Raw genomic sequence first — 18,550 nt, 5'->3', positions numbered from 1 at the left:
TTCACCTGAATCGGAGAAGGGCTCTACTGGTATACTTAATCTTGTATACCATTTCAGAATTGATTATAGTATGAGATGACTGTCTCTTACACGTGACGCTATTAAATATATTCCTAAGCGCACAGACAGCGATAGGAGGCAATACTTTATAAAATTGTCTGAATAGGTGGAGTTCTTTTTTAAATAACAATGCGATTTAGATTTTATAGTAAAGGTTGGTAGACTGTAACTTTTCTGTAATTTTTTTTTTCACAAGACAGTCATTAAAAATGAGATCAAAAAGTTTCTTTTGTAGAAAATACATTTATTAATTTAAGGACAATTACACTGAGATACTCTCCCTTGGTTTGAGTTCATACGACATTTTTTTAATAGAATTATAGAATCCAAGAGGTGGGACTAAATATTCCATCCTTAAAGTAAGAAGCTGAACTGCTAAAAAGCTCATTTTAATTGTATAATTATTGAACATTTAAAAACAGCAGTTTACAGCTTTCTTAATCGGTATTCAACAGAAATTATTACAAAAAGGAAAAAACTAAAAGGCAAATTTAATTAACATAACGTTAACCCATATTAAAACTTTAATTTTTTAACCACTATATAAAAAATGTTTGTCCCCCTTCCGTTGCTCAAGGCCGAGACTCAGTGGTGAAGAGAAAAGAATGAAGTGTTTGTGAATGTTAATACCAGGCTAATACCCAGATTGATTGGAGATAATAGCAAATAGAAGTAATGTCCAAAAAAAACAAGTAATTCTTCTTTAAGGCATCCGAATACTTAACAATTCCAAAAAAATTTCCGTCTTAACTGAAAACTCAGACGGAATAAAATAGATAGATTTGAAGAAAGGCTTAACTTCGCAAGTTGCATATTTCCCAAAATTGAAATAAAAGAATTGCTTTAAAAATAACAAATAGCTTAACAAGTAAATTTAAACACAACTTTATTAAGAAGACCGCATCTTCCACTGGTCAGGGGTGTAGGTACGCTAGATAAGTTTAGTATAACTGGTAAATAACTTAAAGTTTAAAAAGTTATAGACATATCCATAAAGCAATAAATTAACATCAAACATAAACAACTGATGGTAACAAACTAACAAAAGCAAACCATTCATAATAGAAAATCTGCAACTAAAAGCTTATAGTATGGGAGTAGGCCACAAAGTAGAGCATGCAAAATAGTTATTCCAACTTTCAAACTTCAGATTATATGTCTTAAAAATAACCTGCACAAAAGCATGAATGAACTTTAGCTCTTGAGAGATGGCAGCGTGTACTAAACTACAGACAGAAATAAAACTAAGTAACTTTACAGAGCCCTTTTTATATACAATAAAAGATAAAACCGGTGACGATTTATAAGGGATAATCCTTTAAATTTATCCGACACGATAGTCACTTCAAAGTTTAAACCACATATATTGCTGGTGTCCGTAACCTCCTACAATAGCTTTTAGGTATTGATATTTAAAATTTGCTGCTATGAATATATAGATAGCTACTTTTATTAAAATAAATTAATAAGAAAGAAGAGAAGTCTACAGTTGAATTTTTTATTATTTATATATAATATGATACTCATAATACAAGGAAGCAGGGTGAAAACTCGGCTTTTAATTTATCCTGAAGTCTGTCCTTAGTCACGGCGGCGGCACTCATACTAATAACCGTTTGCAAAACGTTTATAACGATGCAACTGTTTTAACCTATCGAACCCAGACCACATGAGTGAGGCCTGAGGCAAGCCTCACTATATAGTAAATTCGTATCACAAGCTTGTAGTCTTTAAGAACTTGAATATTATAGCTATTAAAGTGACAGTAAACCAGTAGAGTAGCATTATAAGATTATTTAGTCAACAAGAAAGGGTTGTAAAAATGAAAAAATAATAATTTTAACACAAGAACACTGCTAAACCAAAGTTGTCGAGGTGGTAGCACGTATGAGATTTCCGAAGGTTCTTTACACCTTATTGTTAACACCAAATGAAAAAAGGGGCTGTATCTTTACTAATTTATTATATAAGTTACCCTGTAAAGCTATCAACAAATACATGTAGACTATTCTTTAGTAGTGTGCTTGGTTTAACCAGTTTCACCCTCTCCCTTTAAGTGTTTGAAGACGCCAGGGGAAAGTGTGTAGTACGTGCTCATACTTGGTCACACTGGTATCGTTTTCTGTAGGTTTACAACCATTCAACGCAGATCTTGCTTTATACTTAAAGTTATTTCAAAGCATTGAGTAGCTTGATCGACCGCATATTAGGGGATGAAAAAATAAAATATTAAAATAAATAGCCGACCTACTTGTACTGTCTTTCAGTTGAATAAATAGATTATGAATCAAGAATATTTTCCTACTAGCATTAAAAGTTTTATTAAAGATTGCGAGGACTCTGGGCTGAAAGAAGTAAATTTTTTTGGTTCACCATTAGTTTCCTTCATTTTAAAAGCCTTATGAATAAAAAGAATTAACTTTTTTATATACAAATTTTTTTAATAATTCAGCAATCTCCTGACGAAACTCATTGCCAATTCACCTTTGGCCTTGATAACGTTACACAGCTTGCTTGGGTGGTGTATAAGCAAACTATAGCTCTTTGGCACACTGTGACTTTTGAGGCAACTCTTTTTTTATTATTTTTATTACGACTTTCTTTAATTTTATATTATCTTTTCAAGGATAAAGGGCGGTTTACAGTAAGCGAAGAAGATCTTGATCTTTCTAGTACTGTCAATACTCACGCTGGCTTAGTATGTATATATCACGAAGAAGGTTTTCTTTTTCCCAGTACAGGTAGTCTTGTTCATTTACTAACTTACTTCAGGTGGGCAGCACACTTGTTTGTTAGCAGCTAACGAGAGAAATTTAATTCGTTATTGGTTTGATCTAAAGCCTTCTTTATACCGCGATTTGTATCTCCCTGAAAATCTTTCTCAAGACTTTTTAAAATGGTCTTTTTTAAAAAAATGTTCTTTTCCTCAAGATAAACAAACTATATTTCACGGAACGCCCTCTGGATATAAAGCAACCAGCGAGATTAGAGGCTTTCTGGCTTGCTTTTCTAACGGTTTTTACATTAAATTGGAATTTTTTTATACTTTCTGAATTTTACATTTTTAATATTTTTCTTTCCAAAGGGGATATATACGTCCTCCCGACGCCCAGGAAACTTTTGCAGGTTAAAAAAGATTTCAGATTTACGCCTTTACCTCACGGAGCTGGTCACGGTTACACTTCACCCATTTTTAATCTGGTTTCAAATTTATTCTCTTTAGGTAATATTTTTTATAAAAAAAATTTAATGCACCGTTTTCTTTTTATTATAATTTTAGGCCGCTTCGGAGCTTCCAGTTCCGAGCTTCTAAGAGTTTTTGTAGAACCCGTTCTATTTGAAGAAGAATATTATGTGTTTGTTTAATTATTTTATTTATTTTTTATAATGACTTACTAGCTAATAATTGATTTTTTTTGAATATCTGTATTATTTAGGAATGTCATTTCCGTTTATTCTCGACGTGCTGAACATCTAATTCTTAATGCGAATTTGCAAGTATTTTACTTTGTAATTTGGATTATTAATTTTTTTGATCGTCATGTTTGAAGGCCATATCGTTAGAAGAAACTGATTTTAAAGGCCTTTTTTCTGTTGATCCCGCAGCAATTTTAGATTTTTGTCGAACGTATTTCTCTAAATTTTTTTAATTGGAAAAATTCGGTTTAGTTCATTTTATAAAATTTGTAAAGAAAGAAGGGATTCAGTTGTCTTTGCAAAACGGGGAAATTATTTAAACACATATTTTTAGACGATCGCTTTTGTCCGACCGGCGAAGAATTTTTACTAGCTTCTTTAGATGACTCTGTACTTATGTGCTTTGTTAGACTAATACATCACGTTTATGCTTTTTTCTGAATTTATTTATTTTTTATCTAGCGATTTAAAATTTCTGTTTTTAAATTAGAGCCAACAAAAAATTCTTGTTCTGGATGATTTAATAAGTAAATACGAACTGACAAACGCCTTTGGAGGTTTTGTTTCTTATATTTCTGTAATTAATTGATTTAATTTTTTTTCCATTGATATATTAATTACTTTTTAAATTAAAATTTCTAATTAAATTTAATTCGAGTTTTCCTTTTATTAATTCTCCCCAAAAGCAACGCCTGAGTGTTACGGCGTGTCGTATATGGGTAGTAAAAGTTGTGCTCGGGATCTTTTTTGCCGTCTCTATGTTTCCCAGGAGCCCAACCAGAAGCCTCCTTTCGCTCTTTGGTCCATCCAACCTGTACGTACCCGCCCGCCCTTCTCTCCCTTTCCCACGTGTTCATTTCGTCCTTGTTTTTACGTTTCCTTGCCAGGAAACGGGCAGCCTTTTTTCAAGCATGGCGGCTTCTTTGAGCAACGACGACTCTACTGTAGCGCCATCGCTGCGTTCCGTTTCCTCCTTATCGTCGCTGGTGGATGGCGAATTTAAATTTACTATTAATTTATAGATGAATCTTATATTTTTTATAAGCATTGCGACACACCCGAACTTTCGCTTCTACTGCGCCACCGACTCGCTCTTCTTATAGAAGAAGTGCAGAATGATCTGAATACCGCACTGCGGTGCCCGCCACCGCGTCGCAAGAATTCTGTTTTTCTTAGTCAAGTTACGTTGTTGTTAGCTAAGGGAGCGAGATACTTTAATTTTTTTTTTTACTTTATTAGTTTTGTAGTTTGTACGATCTTTACGAGAAGCTGCACGCCTCTTCAGTGCTGCGGACGTACATTCTCTCGGATGGCAGGTTGTGCACGGGCCGGGCTGCCCGCCTTACAGAAGTCGCTGTTGACATTTTCATTCAGGAATGCTTTTGAGTTTTTGAGAGAGCAGAAGCCGAACGCAGTGAGCTATTTTGAGCCGCAGGCAGACGGTCTGTCCTTGTCCGCCTCGCAGCTTGTGCTTTCTGTATATATGCTTTTCCTAAACAGATCCTGCCTTTGACCGCAGTGTGTTTACTCTGCTCAGAGACGTGCAGGAAAGGCAAAGGGAGAGCGTCGAGTTTGTTGTTCCGCTATGCGAGCTGATAGCTGTTAATACTGCCTTTTTTTTTTACTCTTTGTGGGTATCACACATTCATGCATCTCTGCTGGTCTCTTTGCGCTTCGTAGTATGTCGCTGAAAAGTCGTTGGAACTTCTCGATAAGCAGCTTTCACTGTTCTTTCCTGCAGAACTGCACCTGAGAGTCAAGATGTTTCTAGTCGAGTCCTCAAAAAGACGTGTCTTCTACCAAACGGTGAGTTTTCATCGCTTCGTGTTACACGCATCAATCACTGTTGCAGCCTTCTCCAGTTTATTGGTCTGCTTGATGAGCAAATCGCGTTTATTTGTTCTGCTGGCTGCCAGAAGCTGGCCATAAGAAACGAGTTGATTGGTTTTCTGCATAGATTGAGGTGGTCATTGGCTTCTCTTTGGCAATCTCTCCAAGTGCACACCTTTTTTTTAGTGCCTGCCGGCTGGAGCTTAACCGACTGGAGCTTTTGAAAGATCTGCGGGCAGATATCCGTAAGGAGACTTTGGAGCTTCTGAGTAAGTAACCCAGCCTTTCTTTTTTATTGGTTGCGTTGTAAAATCTCGTTGTCCAGTTCAGACCAGCATCGCCGCCTCTCTTCCGTGTGCTCCAGTTTTGGATCTGGCGAAAACTTTTCGCGTAACTTCTTTTTGATAGCACGTGCTTCTGTGTATTTCTTTTTTCATTAGCACTTTGAGACGATTATTGAATACTTTTTCGGTGAAAAGTCGAGTTCTGTAAGCTTGAAGAGGTACGCCCTTGGTTTGTCTCGTCGTTAATCTTCCACGTGGAGCTTAGGCCGCCGGTGCAGCGTATATGCTCTGCAACAGTATCTTGCGGATCCTCTGCTTGGAGGGAACAACGCGCCTTCAGCATAAACGTTGTGGAAGACGACTTTACTTTCAAGTTGTTTGATTGGCTGTATACCCGAGGTTGGCGGTCGCCCTGTGGTTGCCACTGTTTGAATGACGAGCCCGACCTTTGCAGGCCACTATGAGCTGCTTCTTCAGGCCGCTGAGGACGACGCTTTAAATAGCCTACTGAGCCACAAGTTGGGCGGGTCGACCCGTCCGCTGAGCGATAGGGTTTTTCTCGTCTTGTCTTTTCTGTCCCCATCCGACTTTCCTGTCCTACCTACGTAGCTGGTAGCGTACTTTGCGCTGTTTGAGGCGGACCACCAAGGAAGAGACAGGATTTCGTGGCTGCACCAATTACACCGCCGTGATTATCGGACGGCGTACGCCACTCTCTACTTTCTTCAGCAGAACCAACGATGTGTTGTTGAGCGGAAGGTTTTTCTCCTCTTCCCCCCTTTCCCACTCTCCTTAACCCATTGCAGCACGTGGTAGACATGTGCCGACTGGTGTGGGCAGCGCAAAATGAGAGCGATAAGCAGGAGGACGACGTTGTGGAACTGAGAACCACTCAATTATTCCTGGATGCTCTCTTATCCATCGGCGCAAAGCACGTGGTCGAGTGCCTTTTCGAAATAACTCTATGTGAGTTGTACTCTTTTGTCAGTATGAGGACGGCGAGACCCTCAACGGAACTGATTGGCAGAAGAGTGTGTTGGACGACTGTCGGCGGAAGCTGTCTTTTTTTTTGGCCTACGCGACATGTTGTGGAAACTTTTAGCTTTATTTTTTTTGCCAGGACTGGCGACTACACGGCTCTTCTGGCCAGCGCGCCCGACCTGCTTGCCCGTGCCGATCTCACTCGACCCGAGCACGTTGAAGACTATATGCACCACTGGTTGTTGCTGTTGGATCTTTCCTCTGTAAGCATTTCCAGTGGCCCGGAGGTTTTTCCCAGTTCACTGACTTTTGTCTATCCTGTCAGGCCGAGCAACTTCCTGCGAGCTTCAGAGAAGAGCAAACCAGCCTCACATGGCGAGCTGTGGTTGCCTGCGACGCAGACGTGTTTCTCAAATCTCCTGCTGATTATGAAAGCGATCATGAGCTTGAATCTGTTTTCAAACGCACTCTATTTTGCAACTTGGCCGAGCCTTCCTATAACGGTGGGATTCATTGTCCGCCTTCTGGTTTGATTTTTTTGATCCTTGAATTTAGCAGAGTAATATTTTCCCTTCGTTAGATCTTGGATTCTTTTTTTATTTCGGAATTTCAAAGGAAGTAGCAACTACCGCATATGAGTTGTTTCTTGAACTTTTTAGAGATGTGTGATCTACACCAAGTACACCAATAAAAAAAATTATCTTTGTTAGATTTTATAGTAAAGCTAGTAGTCTTATGAAGTATTGGGTTTTTTATTATTGCATTTTTTCCAAAAGATTTTAAAAGTACCCAATTATTAAAACTTTTTAGGATTCAAAGTTTATATAAACACTGTGGAACATACGACAGTTTTATCAATAAAGCGTGTTTTTTCTGTTTGGGCTACTTGCCAAGCTCATCGTCATGTGCATTAGAGGCGTTGAGTAAAGCACTACTGCTAATTTTGTTTGTGATAAAAAACAAAATCTGTTTCAGTTTACGCACTTTTTTAAAATTACAAGCAAGACGGCACGGAAATTATTGACTTCAATTGCTGTGTAGATGCGTACATAAAATAATATACTAATTTCGTTGGTGATTTGGTTACGCTTTAGTTTTATATATAAAAGTCGCTGGGAGCATTAATATTACTGAATCGCCAAGAAGTTTTTCGTTTTTTTAAAATTCCTTACTTATTAGAAAGCCACCATGTACTTTGACTATAACAACAAATGCCCTGTAGCTTACAAAAATTGGAAATTTTTAACAAAGGAAACTTTTCTGTTTCTATACATTTTAAAAAAAATATTGCTTAAATTTTTTTATATTTTTTCAAATTCAACGTGTTCTGCCCTGATTAGCAAGAGTTTATAAGATGCTCAAAGGAAGTACTACCTTACCGTTAAGACAGGTTTTTTTGGACTTTTGCAGAGACTATAATATGTCTTAACCTTAATTATAATGTAATGGATACTTTAAATACTGTTTACATAATAGTATATAACTTGACATCTTTTCTTAGCTCAATATTAAAAAGGTTTAAGAGAATAACTATTGTTTAAGTGTAAGGAGAGACGCTTTAAAAAAGCTGCAATTAATTAATACTTTAAAAAAATATCAATAAAGCCACATAGTTTCATATAGCAGTGCCTTCCCCATAGAAAATTAAATCCAAAAAAACGAATTTAATAGTTTATGTAAAGCAAAGGATAAAAAATTTCGGTAAAATAAAAAGGAACTCAGTTTATTATATGTGTCTGCTCTTTACTTTAAGGGTTTCAAGTTTTGTTAGGTTGTAGTATATAAGAACTTTAGCTGTTTTCTTACTATACATTCTTTTCGGCATAACGAAAAATATTTGAAAGGCTTTAAAACGGATTGCAAGTCTAACTGTTTCCAATAGGAAAGCCTTCAGCTTCGTGTAGCTCCGCTCCATAAGAAGCTGTCATTATGAGCACCATTACTTATTATTTACTTTTTAAGAACTTTCAACATTGTAATAAATATTACTTTTCAAACTTAAAAATTATAAGAAGTGTTTATGATATTCCTTATAAATCTTTTCATTCTGGGAAGCCTGATTTTTTTAAAAAGACCATTTTACTAAAACTTAGCCGAGTTCAATTATCTATTGCTAATAGTCAAAACTGGAATGCGAGTAACAATTTTACCTTTTGAATTTTTTTAGGTTGTCTAACGCTTATAAACTTATTTTAGGTTATAATTTAAACCGATGGTTACGAAAGTTTTATAGAGATGGGCAACGTTTAGAGGATTTTGTCGGAGTTGTGAGTAAACTTCAGCAGTCTTCACGTTCCCCTCTTCTTGTTAAAAGTATATTGGTAGAAATTCAAACAGCTTGGCAAACTTTAGCTAGAAATAACGGTTAATTTAAATACTCTTTTAGTAACATAGCAAAGTTGTGCATAATGACAATGCTTAATTCTCTAACCAGAAATTAACAGAACTTTGTTACTTCTTCGGTTGAAAATTGACTATAGTATTTTAACGCATCACGTACAAAGTGGGAAGATCTCAGACAAGGAAGCAGTTTTTAAGTATGAGATTTTGACAGTCACCAACTATTTATGTTTTTATTGAGCAGGCTTGAAAGCATTTATGCATTATCATTAAAGTAAAAAGCAATTTTATTGTTTAATTTTTTGGTTTTTTATATAAACAGAATAAATGAGCGTTGGAAAAAGATTTGTGAGAAATATAAAGATAGCTTGGATCTTGATTCCGAGTTCATCTACGAATACCTTCAATTAAGACATCAGGTAAACTTTTGTGGTAGTAAATTTTTTTTATTTTATTATATTTGACTTTTTTTAGTTTTTTTTAGGACGGCTTAATGTACTTCTATAAAATTGTTTTTTTTTGTTTTAAAATCAACTGCGTTTGTTTTTATATGCTATTATTTTACGGTTTTCTCTATTTTTTAACTTTCTTTTTTGAGTTTTTAAAACTAGACTTTTTTACTTTTCTTATTTTTATTTAAAAATAGATATTATAATTTTTTTAAAACTTTAAATTTTTAGTTATAAATTTTTTTTTTACTTGAAGATCATTTTTATAATTCAAGTTAGGCGACATGTCTGGGATATTCAAAGAATACCAAGATCTCAAGTTAAGGGGACCTTCAAGTTCTTCAGAATTGCTTTACTGTCAAGCGCTCATCAAATTATTGATTGATAAAATTGAGAAGTAAATTATTTTTTTAATTATTATTATTGGCTATAAAATATATTATTTTTAATGTTTTTCTGTTTATAATTTTTTAAATTAAATTTTTTATATACTTTATATTTTTATAAAAATTATAATTTTAAAGCCTTAAGAAAATGTATTTTAAATTTTGTTATAATAATTTTTATTAAATTATTGGTAGCTCTAAAATTATTATACTAACTATTATATTTAAAATTTCATGTGACATAACTTTTTATTTAATTTAAATTTATAATTATAAGATTCGTAATTTTAATAACATTAATAAGAAAAGTTTAAATTTATATAATTTCTTGTTATAATGATTTTTATAATTATTTTAGTTTTTATGCTTGTTGGAATACAGTAAAAGTTAGTCGCGTTTACCACTGCGACGAGATGTGGAAAATTGTTTTAGAACTTTTGCAATATTATGCGAAGTTAAATTTAATTCCAGACGCTGGTTTATAGATTTTTGAAATTATCTTAAATTGTTTGTGACATTTTTTTAATTAAATTTTCCATTATTAATAGTTTATATTGATATTTATGCAATATTTTATATTTTTTGGATTTGATTGTTGATAGTTATTTCAAATTCTAACTTGTTTTACTTTCTTAGTGAATAAATTTATATAAATTCTATTTTAGTGTTTTATATATTTTAATTTTCTATGTAAATATTTACCTTTTTTTACATTTTAATTTGTTTTTCTTTAGTTTACTTATTATTAAAAATATATATATTCAGGAAAAAGTGAAATTAAAATTATTATGTTCATATTTTTTTGGAGTTGCCGTATTAATTTAATATGAGTAGATTATTATTTTAAATTTATAAATTTATTTTTAATTAAGAATCTATTGTCTTTATAATTGAAATTGACTGGCAACGAATTTATAAGTTTTTTGTTATTATTGCCCTGATTTTTTTTTTAATTTAGTAGTTTATATATTATTTCTTGTTTTACACGAATTAATATTTTGATAACGTTTCTTTTATTAATTTTATTAAAACTCATAAATTTTACTCTAGTTTTATATATTAATTGTAATTTACTAACTATTTATTCTCTGTTTTAAAGTAAATTTTAAAAAAATATTTTGACTAGATGCTTTATCCTTTCTAACATTAGTGTTATATTATATTTATTTTTTTATTAATAGTTTATAATTTTTCTGGATCTTTTTTTTTTAGCACGAGAAATAATTTTTTTTATAGATAATTACTTGAAACTTTATAAGAATTTATAATTTTCCGAGATGAGCTAATTTTTAAACTTTCTCGAACAGATTTATTTAATTCCTGCATGAAGTTAGCGATCCACACAAGCGACCCCAATGCTGCCTTACGACTTTTTCAAGAAATGCGTGCTTTGAAAATAATTCCTTTGCAATCTACATTTCTAATACTTTTTGAAAAGTTAATTTAAATTTTTTTTTTCAAAATTTTTTTTGGAGCCTTTAGTTAATAGTTTTTTATGTATATAATTTTTAATCTACTTTTAAAATAGCTATAAAACTTTTTACTCATTTAATATTTTTTAAATTATTTCATTTTTATATAAAATGAAATAATTTAAAAAATATTTTATAATTTATTTAATAATTTCATTTATAAAAACGTTATTTTTTTAATTTTTATTTTATTTTTTTAAAAAAAGTTAATTCGTTATCTTTTGTTAATTTATTTTGTAAAATAAAAGTTAAACTGTAAATCTCTAAATATTAATTTTTTTTGGTTTTCCCATTTTAAATCTTTTTTTAAATAATTTCTTTCGTTAACATAAATTTAATCTTTTTTTTTTTATTTTAATAAGTAATTTAATTATATTCCCTTTTTTCTTTTTTTTGAAAAGTATGAAAAGACTCAACGAAAAACTCGTTAATTCTGTTTTTCAATCGCTTGAATCAGAAGCCAGTAAATACTTGAAAGATAAAAAATTCCTTGAAATGGTAATTTAAATTTTAATAATAATTAAATTCAAGTTTTTAATTTTTGAATCCTTTTTTTTATTTATATATTATCTTTAACTATATTTTTTTTATTAAAATATAGTACGTTGTTTTATATATATTTTTATAATTTCATACTTTTTTTGTATAATCTATTCGAATTAATAAATCAATATTTTATAATTTTGATTTTTTTTTTAATTTTTTTTTTTAATATATAATTTAACTTATTTACAGTTGAGATTATTTTTATTTTTAAAAAAATATTTGTATTTTTGTTTATTAAGAATTAATTTGAATTGTTTCCAATTTATTCTTCATTATTTTTAATTTTTAATTTTATTTTTAAAGGGACAATTTAAATTTGCATTTAATTTTTTAAATTAATATAAAACTATTATACCTTTAATATTATCAATTACTTTATTAAATTATTTTAAAAGTTTTTTACAACTTTTTTAATTTATTTTAATTTTAATATTTTTTTATATATTTTTATTTAGAAAATTTTTTACATTTATTTAAGTGTTTTATAATTTTGAAACGTTTCACTTTTTTCTAATAGACACTATTATATTTATATTAATATTTATACTATTAATATTATTAACTTGTTATTTTATTTAATTTTATATATAATTATTTACTTTTTGTTATTGTTTGTATGAATATAATAATATTTTTTTTCGTGTATCGTCATATAATTATTATTTTCCTATTTTTTATATTATATGTAGCATCTTAATAACCCTTACTTATGTGTATGTCTATGTGAAGTTTATATTTTCTTTATTATGCATTTTATATATATTTATTATATTAATTATTTATTATGTTTATATTATTACTTTATTATAACGCATTTACTTTCATCCTATTTTTGCTAATATAAGCTTTTTATGCAAAATAAACTGAAGCTTAGAAGCTATTATTATTCATGTTACTAAAATTTTATAGTAAAAAGTTATAGTTGTTATACTTAATAAACTCAATTAGTTTAAATTAATCTTTAATAAAAATAAAAACGAAAGAGGTGATAAAACTTGAAGTTTTCAAAACAAAAGGAAATATCAAATTTAAAATATCAGAATTAGATGTACAAGTAAATGAAATTTTTATTGAATTTCTTCTCAAAGTTACTATGAGTACTGATGTTTGTATTTTAAATTCAGTCTACTTTGTTTTTTTCGAAAAAATCTATTTTTTAGAAAAGAAAAGCGAAATTAAATTTGTGAATTAGTAAAATCTAATATATTTATAAGTTTCTATGTTTATAAAAAATATTTTTGATATTGTTTTTGGGAATTATTTTGTAAAAAATATTTTTAAATTGTTTATTTAATTCAGTTTTCTTTATAAATTAATCAAACAAGCGAACGTAACAAATTAAAAAATATAAATTTCTAAATTCCTTTTTTCATTTCTAAAAAAATATATATCCATGTAAATTCTAATTTTTCTTTTTAATAATTTATTATAAAATAAATTTTAAATTGGAAAGAGATCTTATAAATTTATATTTATACTTGTGAGAAACTAATTGAAATAGTTGCGTTAGAATTATGTTTTTCTTTAATTATAGTTATGTTGTTTAAAATTTTTATATTTTCAGACTGAAGTGAAATTTAAATTTATTTTTTATAATTGCTAGAAATTATTTAAGTTTAATAGTTTAACGTATATATATATTTAATTAGTTATAAGAAATAGAACTTAAAGGAATTTATAGTTCTGTTAGTTACGATTTTAAATATTTTTATTTTTATATTATATAAAGTACAAGCGCCTAAAGTGTATAATATTTAACATTTTTTTTGAGATTAATGAAAATATATTTTTTTTAATTTTGATTATTATAATGTTGTTTGATAAATTTTATAGTAATTTCTAAATTTGAAGGTCTGAATTAATAATCTTGTAGAAAACTTTATAATTTTCAAAGTTCAATTGTAGATTTTTATTATTATTAAATTTCATTATTAATATTTATTTTGATTATATTTAAAATTTGATTGATTTTATAATTACGAAGAAAATTTCTAATTTTGTTAAAAAAGTTGTTATTGAGTTGTCTTGTGTTTTTAATAAAATTTATTATTTTTGCTTATTTACTAAAAATTGATTTATATGAAGCTTAATTTTATTTTTTATTTATAATAAAGTTTGTTTTTTTTATTCCTCGTTCAATTAAAAGTTTATTAGTTTTTTTGTATTCTGTATATTTATGTAAACTAAAAAAAAAATTAAGAATATTGATAGCTTTTATTTATAATTTAGTAACAGAAAGTATAAGTTATAATAAATAGAAATTTTGACTCCACAATAAATTAATTTTGTTTTATATTGTAGTTTTTATTAATTTTTAATAAAATAAATTTTAGATGGTTTTTATAATAGAATTATTTTGCAAAAATAAAAATTTTAATAACTGGAATTTTTGAATCTGCAACAACTTAATAACTCTTAACTGTAACCAACTCTATGTAAATTTTTTTTATGTGATATAATATCTTACTCTCAATCTGTTTATCGTATACTAATGGGAAAATTTTTTTATTTTTAATTAAAGCACTAAATATATATATATATATATATATATATATTACTTTTTATTTTTTTGTAAAAAAAAAATGTAAATCACAATTATTAATAACTTTAATTTGCGATTAAAATTTCGGTTATCAGTTTTTCTAATATATTTTTATTTAAATTTAACGTAAAAAACTCTTTAATGTTTCGTATATTTTTAATTATTCGTTAATTTAATTTTTTTAAAAACTTTATTAAAAAAGAAAAGCAAATTTATAAAAAAAAATTCGCTTTTTTTAAATTTTATTAATATTTCAGAATACTTGGTTAGATTCCTTAACTTTGTTTCGTTTATTTATAATTTATTTTGTAAGTAATTTATTTTTTATATAAAAATAATTTTTATAAATTTTATTAACTTAATTCGTTTAAATTTTTTTTTGTTAATTATAATTAAAATTCCAAAATTTTTTGTAATTTTGGGTTTTTAAAATGTTTATTTTTTTTTAATTTTTAAGTTTTTTTGTTAATATTTTATTTATTAAATTTTATTCCTCATTTTAAAATAAATTAGATTAATTTTATAATTTATATAATTTATATGTACTTCCATTATAACGGATTATTTTTTTAAGCTAATTAATTATACATTAATTACGTTTAAACTTTTTGTAGTGTATGAAAGTTTCGGCCCGAACGCACAACTACGATTTTGGCGAGTACATTCGAGGCTGGTGCGGCTCTCAGCAACTCCAGAATTCTCCTTTAATATGGTCTTTTTACTTTTATTTGTTATTAGGATTTTTAATTTTATAAATTAAAATTATTTATGTAAATTTAAAAATTCTATTTTATTTAAATGTAAATTTACACTTTTTTGAAAAATATATATTAATTTAAATTATTCAGCCCTCCAGAATTCTCCTCGTTTATGGTTCTTTTACTTTTATTTGTCATTAAGATTTAAATTTTATAAATTTTCAAAAACCTTCTAAATATCAATTTAAATTCTATTACTTTTTAACACTTTTTATTAATCTATAATTCACTTATATTATTTTCGCATCTTTAGAATTCGACAATCTACTTTTTAATTTTCCTTTATAAATAACACTAATACTTCCATTTATAAAATCAGGCCCCTGGTTTATAATTTTAAGGAACTTTAAAAAAAATTATATTTCCTATAAATAAGATTAATAATAAATCTCCTATTTAACTTTTGGTCTTCAGTTAGATTCTTTTTCTATACTTACTTCTCTATAAATCTTTAAACTTAGCTTTTTTTATAAATCAGGTTCATCAAATTTCAATTATTAATATTTTTTTATAAAAAATAAAATTCAATTTTCTTTTCTGAATGAGATTTTAAAAATCTAAAATTTTATTTTATAATTTTTATTTTTCAATCAGATTTATGATTAGTAGATATCTAAAGACTTTTTATAAAATTCTAAAGTAAGCTTTAATTTATAATTGAGATTCATACAATATAGTATATTGGTGACTTTATAAATCTTTAAATTTTTTCATAATTAGATTTATAATTTATAAATAAACTTATCATTTTTTTTCCATTTTTTATTATAGTTTCGGTTCATAATTTATAATTCTTTAAGGGCTTTATGAAAATTTTCAAATTCAATTTTTTTTATAGCAGAACTAGATATTCTTCCTCGTTAATTACTTTTCTCAAATCTCTTAATTTAATTATTTTATAAAATTCATTAATATTTTTTAATCTCAACGACTTTATATGAATCTTTAATTTCTTATTCATTTTTATAGTTTTTATTTACTTATTTATTTGAATAATATGGTTTTAGTTTTAAAATAGAAATCTTCAGATTTATAAATATAAATTTATAGTGAATTAATTTATATATAGTTAGAAATATAATTTTTATTTGGCTAAAATTTACTTTTTATTATTTATATATAATTATACTAAAATTTTATAAAAATTTTGATTAAAAGTTAAAATGTTCATATTAACGAGTAAAAAAAATTTATAAATAATAACAAAACTTTCAGTAATAAGTCAATTCAAAAAATTAATAATTAATAGAACTTCAGCATTTAAAAATTTAAGTATTTATAGTTTATCAACTTATAATTATATATTTTTTTTAGATTTAATCATGTGAAAATCATAGCTTTTTTAATTTTTCTATTATTTAGTTGTAAAGTAAAATTTTTTAGTATAATATTTTTTTATACATAAAAGAGTTTTTATCGCAGTAAAAAAATATTTTGGGTGTATTTTCTATTATCTTTATATTATATTTGAGAGAACCATATTTTGTGAATCTCTACTTTTTTATATAATCTTAAAGTAAATCGAAAAGTAATATTTATTAATCACACGTTTTTTTTTAAAATATCGAAATATTTTATTGTGGTACTAATAAAAGATATTTTGCATTTAATTTCTGTTTAGTTACAAATTTAGTATATAGATTTATAATGTGTAAATCTCAATTTTTTGTTTCTACTTTAGTAAAATCGAGAAGTAAATTTTATAATCTTGCGATTTTTCTCAATTATAGAACAGTTTTTATTAGTTATTAATAATATTTTGAATTTATAATTTGTAAAATTTTACTATAAAAAAAATTATAATTTTTTAATCTACGTTTTTTTTAAATTGTGAAACAGTTTTTATTTTAGTAACAAAGAATAATTTAGATTTAATTTGTTAACTTAGAATTTTATTTTATAGATTTTAATTTGTATTAATTTTTACTTTAATCAAAAAGAAAAGTAAATTTTATTTTAAATTATTTTCTTATTTTGTTTTTTACTGACTTTCTTAATTTCCTTTTTTTTTACTTTATAAACTAAACTATCTAGATTTCTTAAATTTTTTTTTACTTTTTCTTTTAAACAATTTTTTTTTAGATTTCTTTTAGTATTTTATTTTTGTTTACTAGATGTTTAACTTTTAGAATTCTTAAAATCAAATTTGTTACATTTTCTGTAGGGAATACTACATGAGTCTCCTTTTGCATAAAGGAAAGTACGATGACTGCGTAAATTTCTTTCTGCAGCACTTCACACGTGAGCCTCCTACGCGAGCCGTTTGCGAGATTCTTTCTGCTGTGGTCTTTATGATTTTCCTTAATAAAATTTATTTTTTTATTTGAATATTGTCGTTTTTTCTATTCTAATTAATTAATTTTTTTTAGTACTTTTATTATTTTATTAATAATTTCTTTTGCTATACTTTTTTTAAAAATAATTTTAATTCATGATTATTTTTTAATTTTTAGGCGAAAACCACAGCCAACCCCTTTCTATCTGCGAGGCTTCTTCAATTGGTTCACAAGCACGGCTACGCCCGCACAGAGCTTTTCGACGTGAACACCATTTCGGTACCGTCTTATCGGTTCAGGCCTCAGTCGTCTGTTATTTTTTTTATTTTATTTTCATCTTTTTCAGGCGATGCGGATCGATCTTTCGCACTGTAAAGATCGAAATGATCTCAAAAAGCGAGTAGTCTTTTTTTTTAGTTATAAGTTTGATCTGCTCATTTAGCGATCGGCTCTGCGCCTTCCTTAAAAGGTGATGTCCGCCATTTATTTAGACAATGCGATCGCTTACGTCAATGCGGGCGCCACGGAAATCACTGGGCCGGTCCTCCTCGCGCTGGCCGTTTCCTGCAGGGAATCGGGTTTTCTCACGCGCGGTTTGGACATTCTTATGGTTTTTTCTTTTCGCACGCACTTATTTTCATTTTAATTTTATTGATAATTATTATTATATTTATTATTACTATTATAATTTATTATTATTATTAGAAAAGTTCTGAACTTGAAGTAACTTTGGACTTTGCTTTGCTAAAAGAATACTGCCTTGAAGGCTTTAATACTCATTTTCGGAATGTGCGGATTGCAATTTTTTTTCCAAAAATTTGTGTATTTTTTTTATTGTTTGTGCATTTTTAACAGATGAATGAAAACTTTTTAAGAATTCTTAAGTTTTTGCATCGAAGTAGTTATCCCTTGTCTTCTATGAATCAACTTTTTGACGCATGCAAGTTCGTTTATTTTTATTATTATTATAAATAATAATTTTTTTTTAACTATAATTAGGAGCAAACTCCAAGCAGCCCACGCGCAGGAGGCAAAGTTATTTATCGAGTCTGTGAAACCAGATTTTCTGTTTTCAAGATCTCATAATAAAACGTGTTTATAGTTGAAAATAAAGAAATGGAGTATGTATTTAGATAATTAGAAAAAATATATGATCCCTACAAATTTCCATAAATACTTACAAAAGAGTAAAATTATATTTAAAAAATA

The 18,550-nt window shown here is 27.6% G+C and overlaps 2 protein-coding genes and 2 long non-coding RNA genes across 4 annotated transcripts; 3 read left to right on the top strand and 1 right to left on the bottom strand.

The window, feature by feature from the left end:
- Nucleotides 1-1,214: 1,214 nt before the first annotated feature.
- Nucleotides 1,215-1,665, bottom strand: LOC135122374 (uncharacterized). The gene is made up of 3 exons (XR_010279361.1): nucleotides 1,593-1,665; nucleotides 1,352-1,446; nucleotides 1,215-1,286 (listed from the first exon to the last, which is right to left on the bottom strand). It is a non-coding gene; the product is annotated as an uncharacterized LOC135122374 (long non-coding RNA).
- A 545-nt stretch (nucleotides 1,666-2,210) lies between these two features.
- LOC135122379 (uncharacterized) lies at nucleotides 2,211-7,241 on the top strand. Its single transcript, XM_064046557.1, has 29 exons — nucleotides 2,211-2,414; nucleotides 2,513-2,626; nucleotides 2,687-2,780; nucleotides 2,833-3,075; nucleotides 3,146-3,283; nucleotides 3,341-3,416; nucleotides 3,498-3,558; nucleotides 3,612-3,688; nucleotides 3,753-3,867; nucleotides 3,968-4,034; nucleotides 4,164-4,291; nucleotides 4,365-4,463; nucleotides 4,523-4,657; nucleotides 4,717-4,793; nucleotides 4,852-4,919; nucleotides 4,978-5,078; nucleotides 5,158-5,283; nucleotides 5,340-5,440; nucleotides 5,494-5,576; nucleotides 5,633-5,697; nucleotides 5,748-5,809; nucleotides 5,857-5,990; nucleotides 6,046-6,143; nucleotides 6,201-6,350; nucleotides 6,398-6,529; nucleotides 6,580-6,650; nucleotides 6,712-6,835; nucleotides 6,898-7,099; nucleotides 7,153-7,241. Exons 1-29 carry the CDS (start codon nucleotides 2,343-2,345, stop codon nucleotides 7,239-7,241), a joined length of 3,102 nt encoding a protein of 1,033 aa, XP_063902627.1. The 5' UTR covers nucleotides 2,211-2,342.
- A 2,434-nt stretch (nucleotides 7,242-9,675) lies between these two features.
- On the top strand, nucleotides 9,676-11,136 carry LOC135122376 (uncharacterized). The gene is made up of 3 exons (XR_010279363.1): nucleotides 9,676-9,758; nucleotides 10,106-10,224; nucleotides 11,055-11,136. It is a non-coding gene; the product is annotated as an uncharacterized LOC135122376 (long non-coding RNA).
- Nucleotides 11,137-11,668: 532 nt separating this feature from the next.
- LOC135122377 (uncharacterized) lies at nucleotides 11,669-18,204 on the top strand. Its single transcript, XM_064046555.1, has 8 exons — nucleotides 11,669-11,717; nucleotides 14,922-15,019; nucleotides 17,230-17,350; nucleotides 17,519-17,620; nucleotides 17,688-17,741; nucleotides 17,811-17,951; nucleotides 18,047-18,107; nucleotides 18,197-18,204. Exons 1-8 carry the CDS (start codon nucleotides 11,715-11,717, stop codon nucleotides 18,202-18,204), a joined length of 588 nt encoding a protein of 195 aa, XP_063902625.1. The 5' UTR covers nucleotides 11,669-11,714.
- Nucleotides 18,205-18,550: the final 346 nt, after the last annotated feature.

The sequence above is a fragment of the Zophobas morio genome, unplaced genomic scaffold (assembly GCF_036711695.1).
Source record: "Zophobas morio isolate AGI-343-1 ecotype UQ-CSIRO unplaced genomic scaffold, CSIRO_AGI_Zmor_V1 ptg001164l, whole genome shotgun sequence".
Classification (NCBI taxonomy): domain Eukaryota; kingdom Metazoa; phylum Arthropoda; class Insecta; order Coleoptera; family Tenebrionidae; genus Zophobas; species Zophobas morio.
Note: the sequence above shows the minus strand (reverse complement) of the source record. Positions and strands in the feature narration are given on the sequence as shown.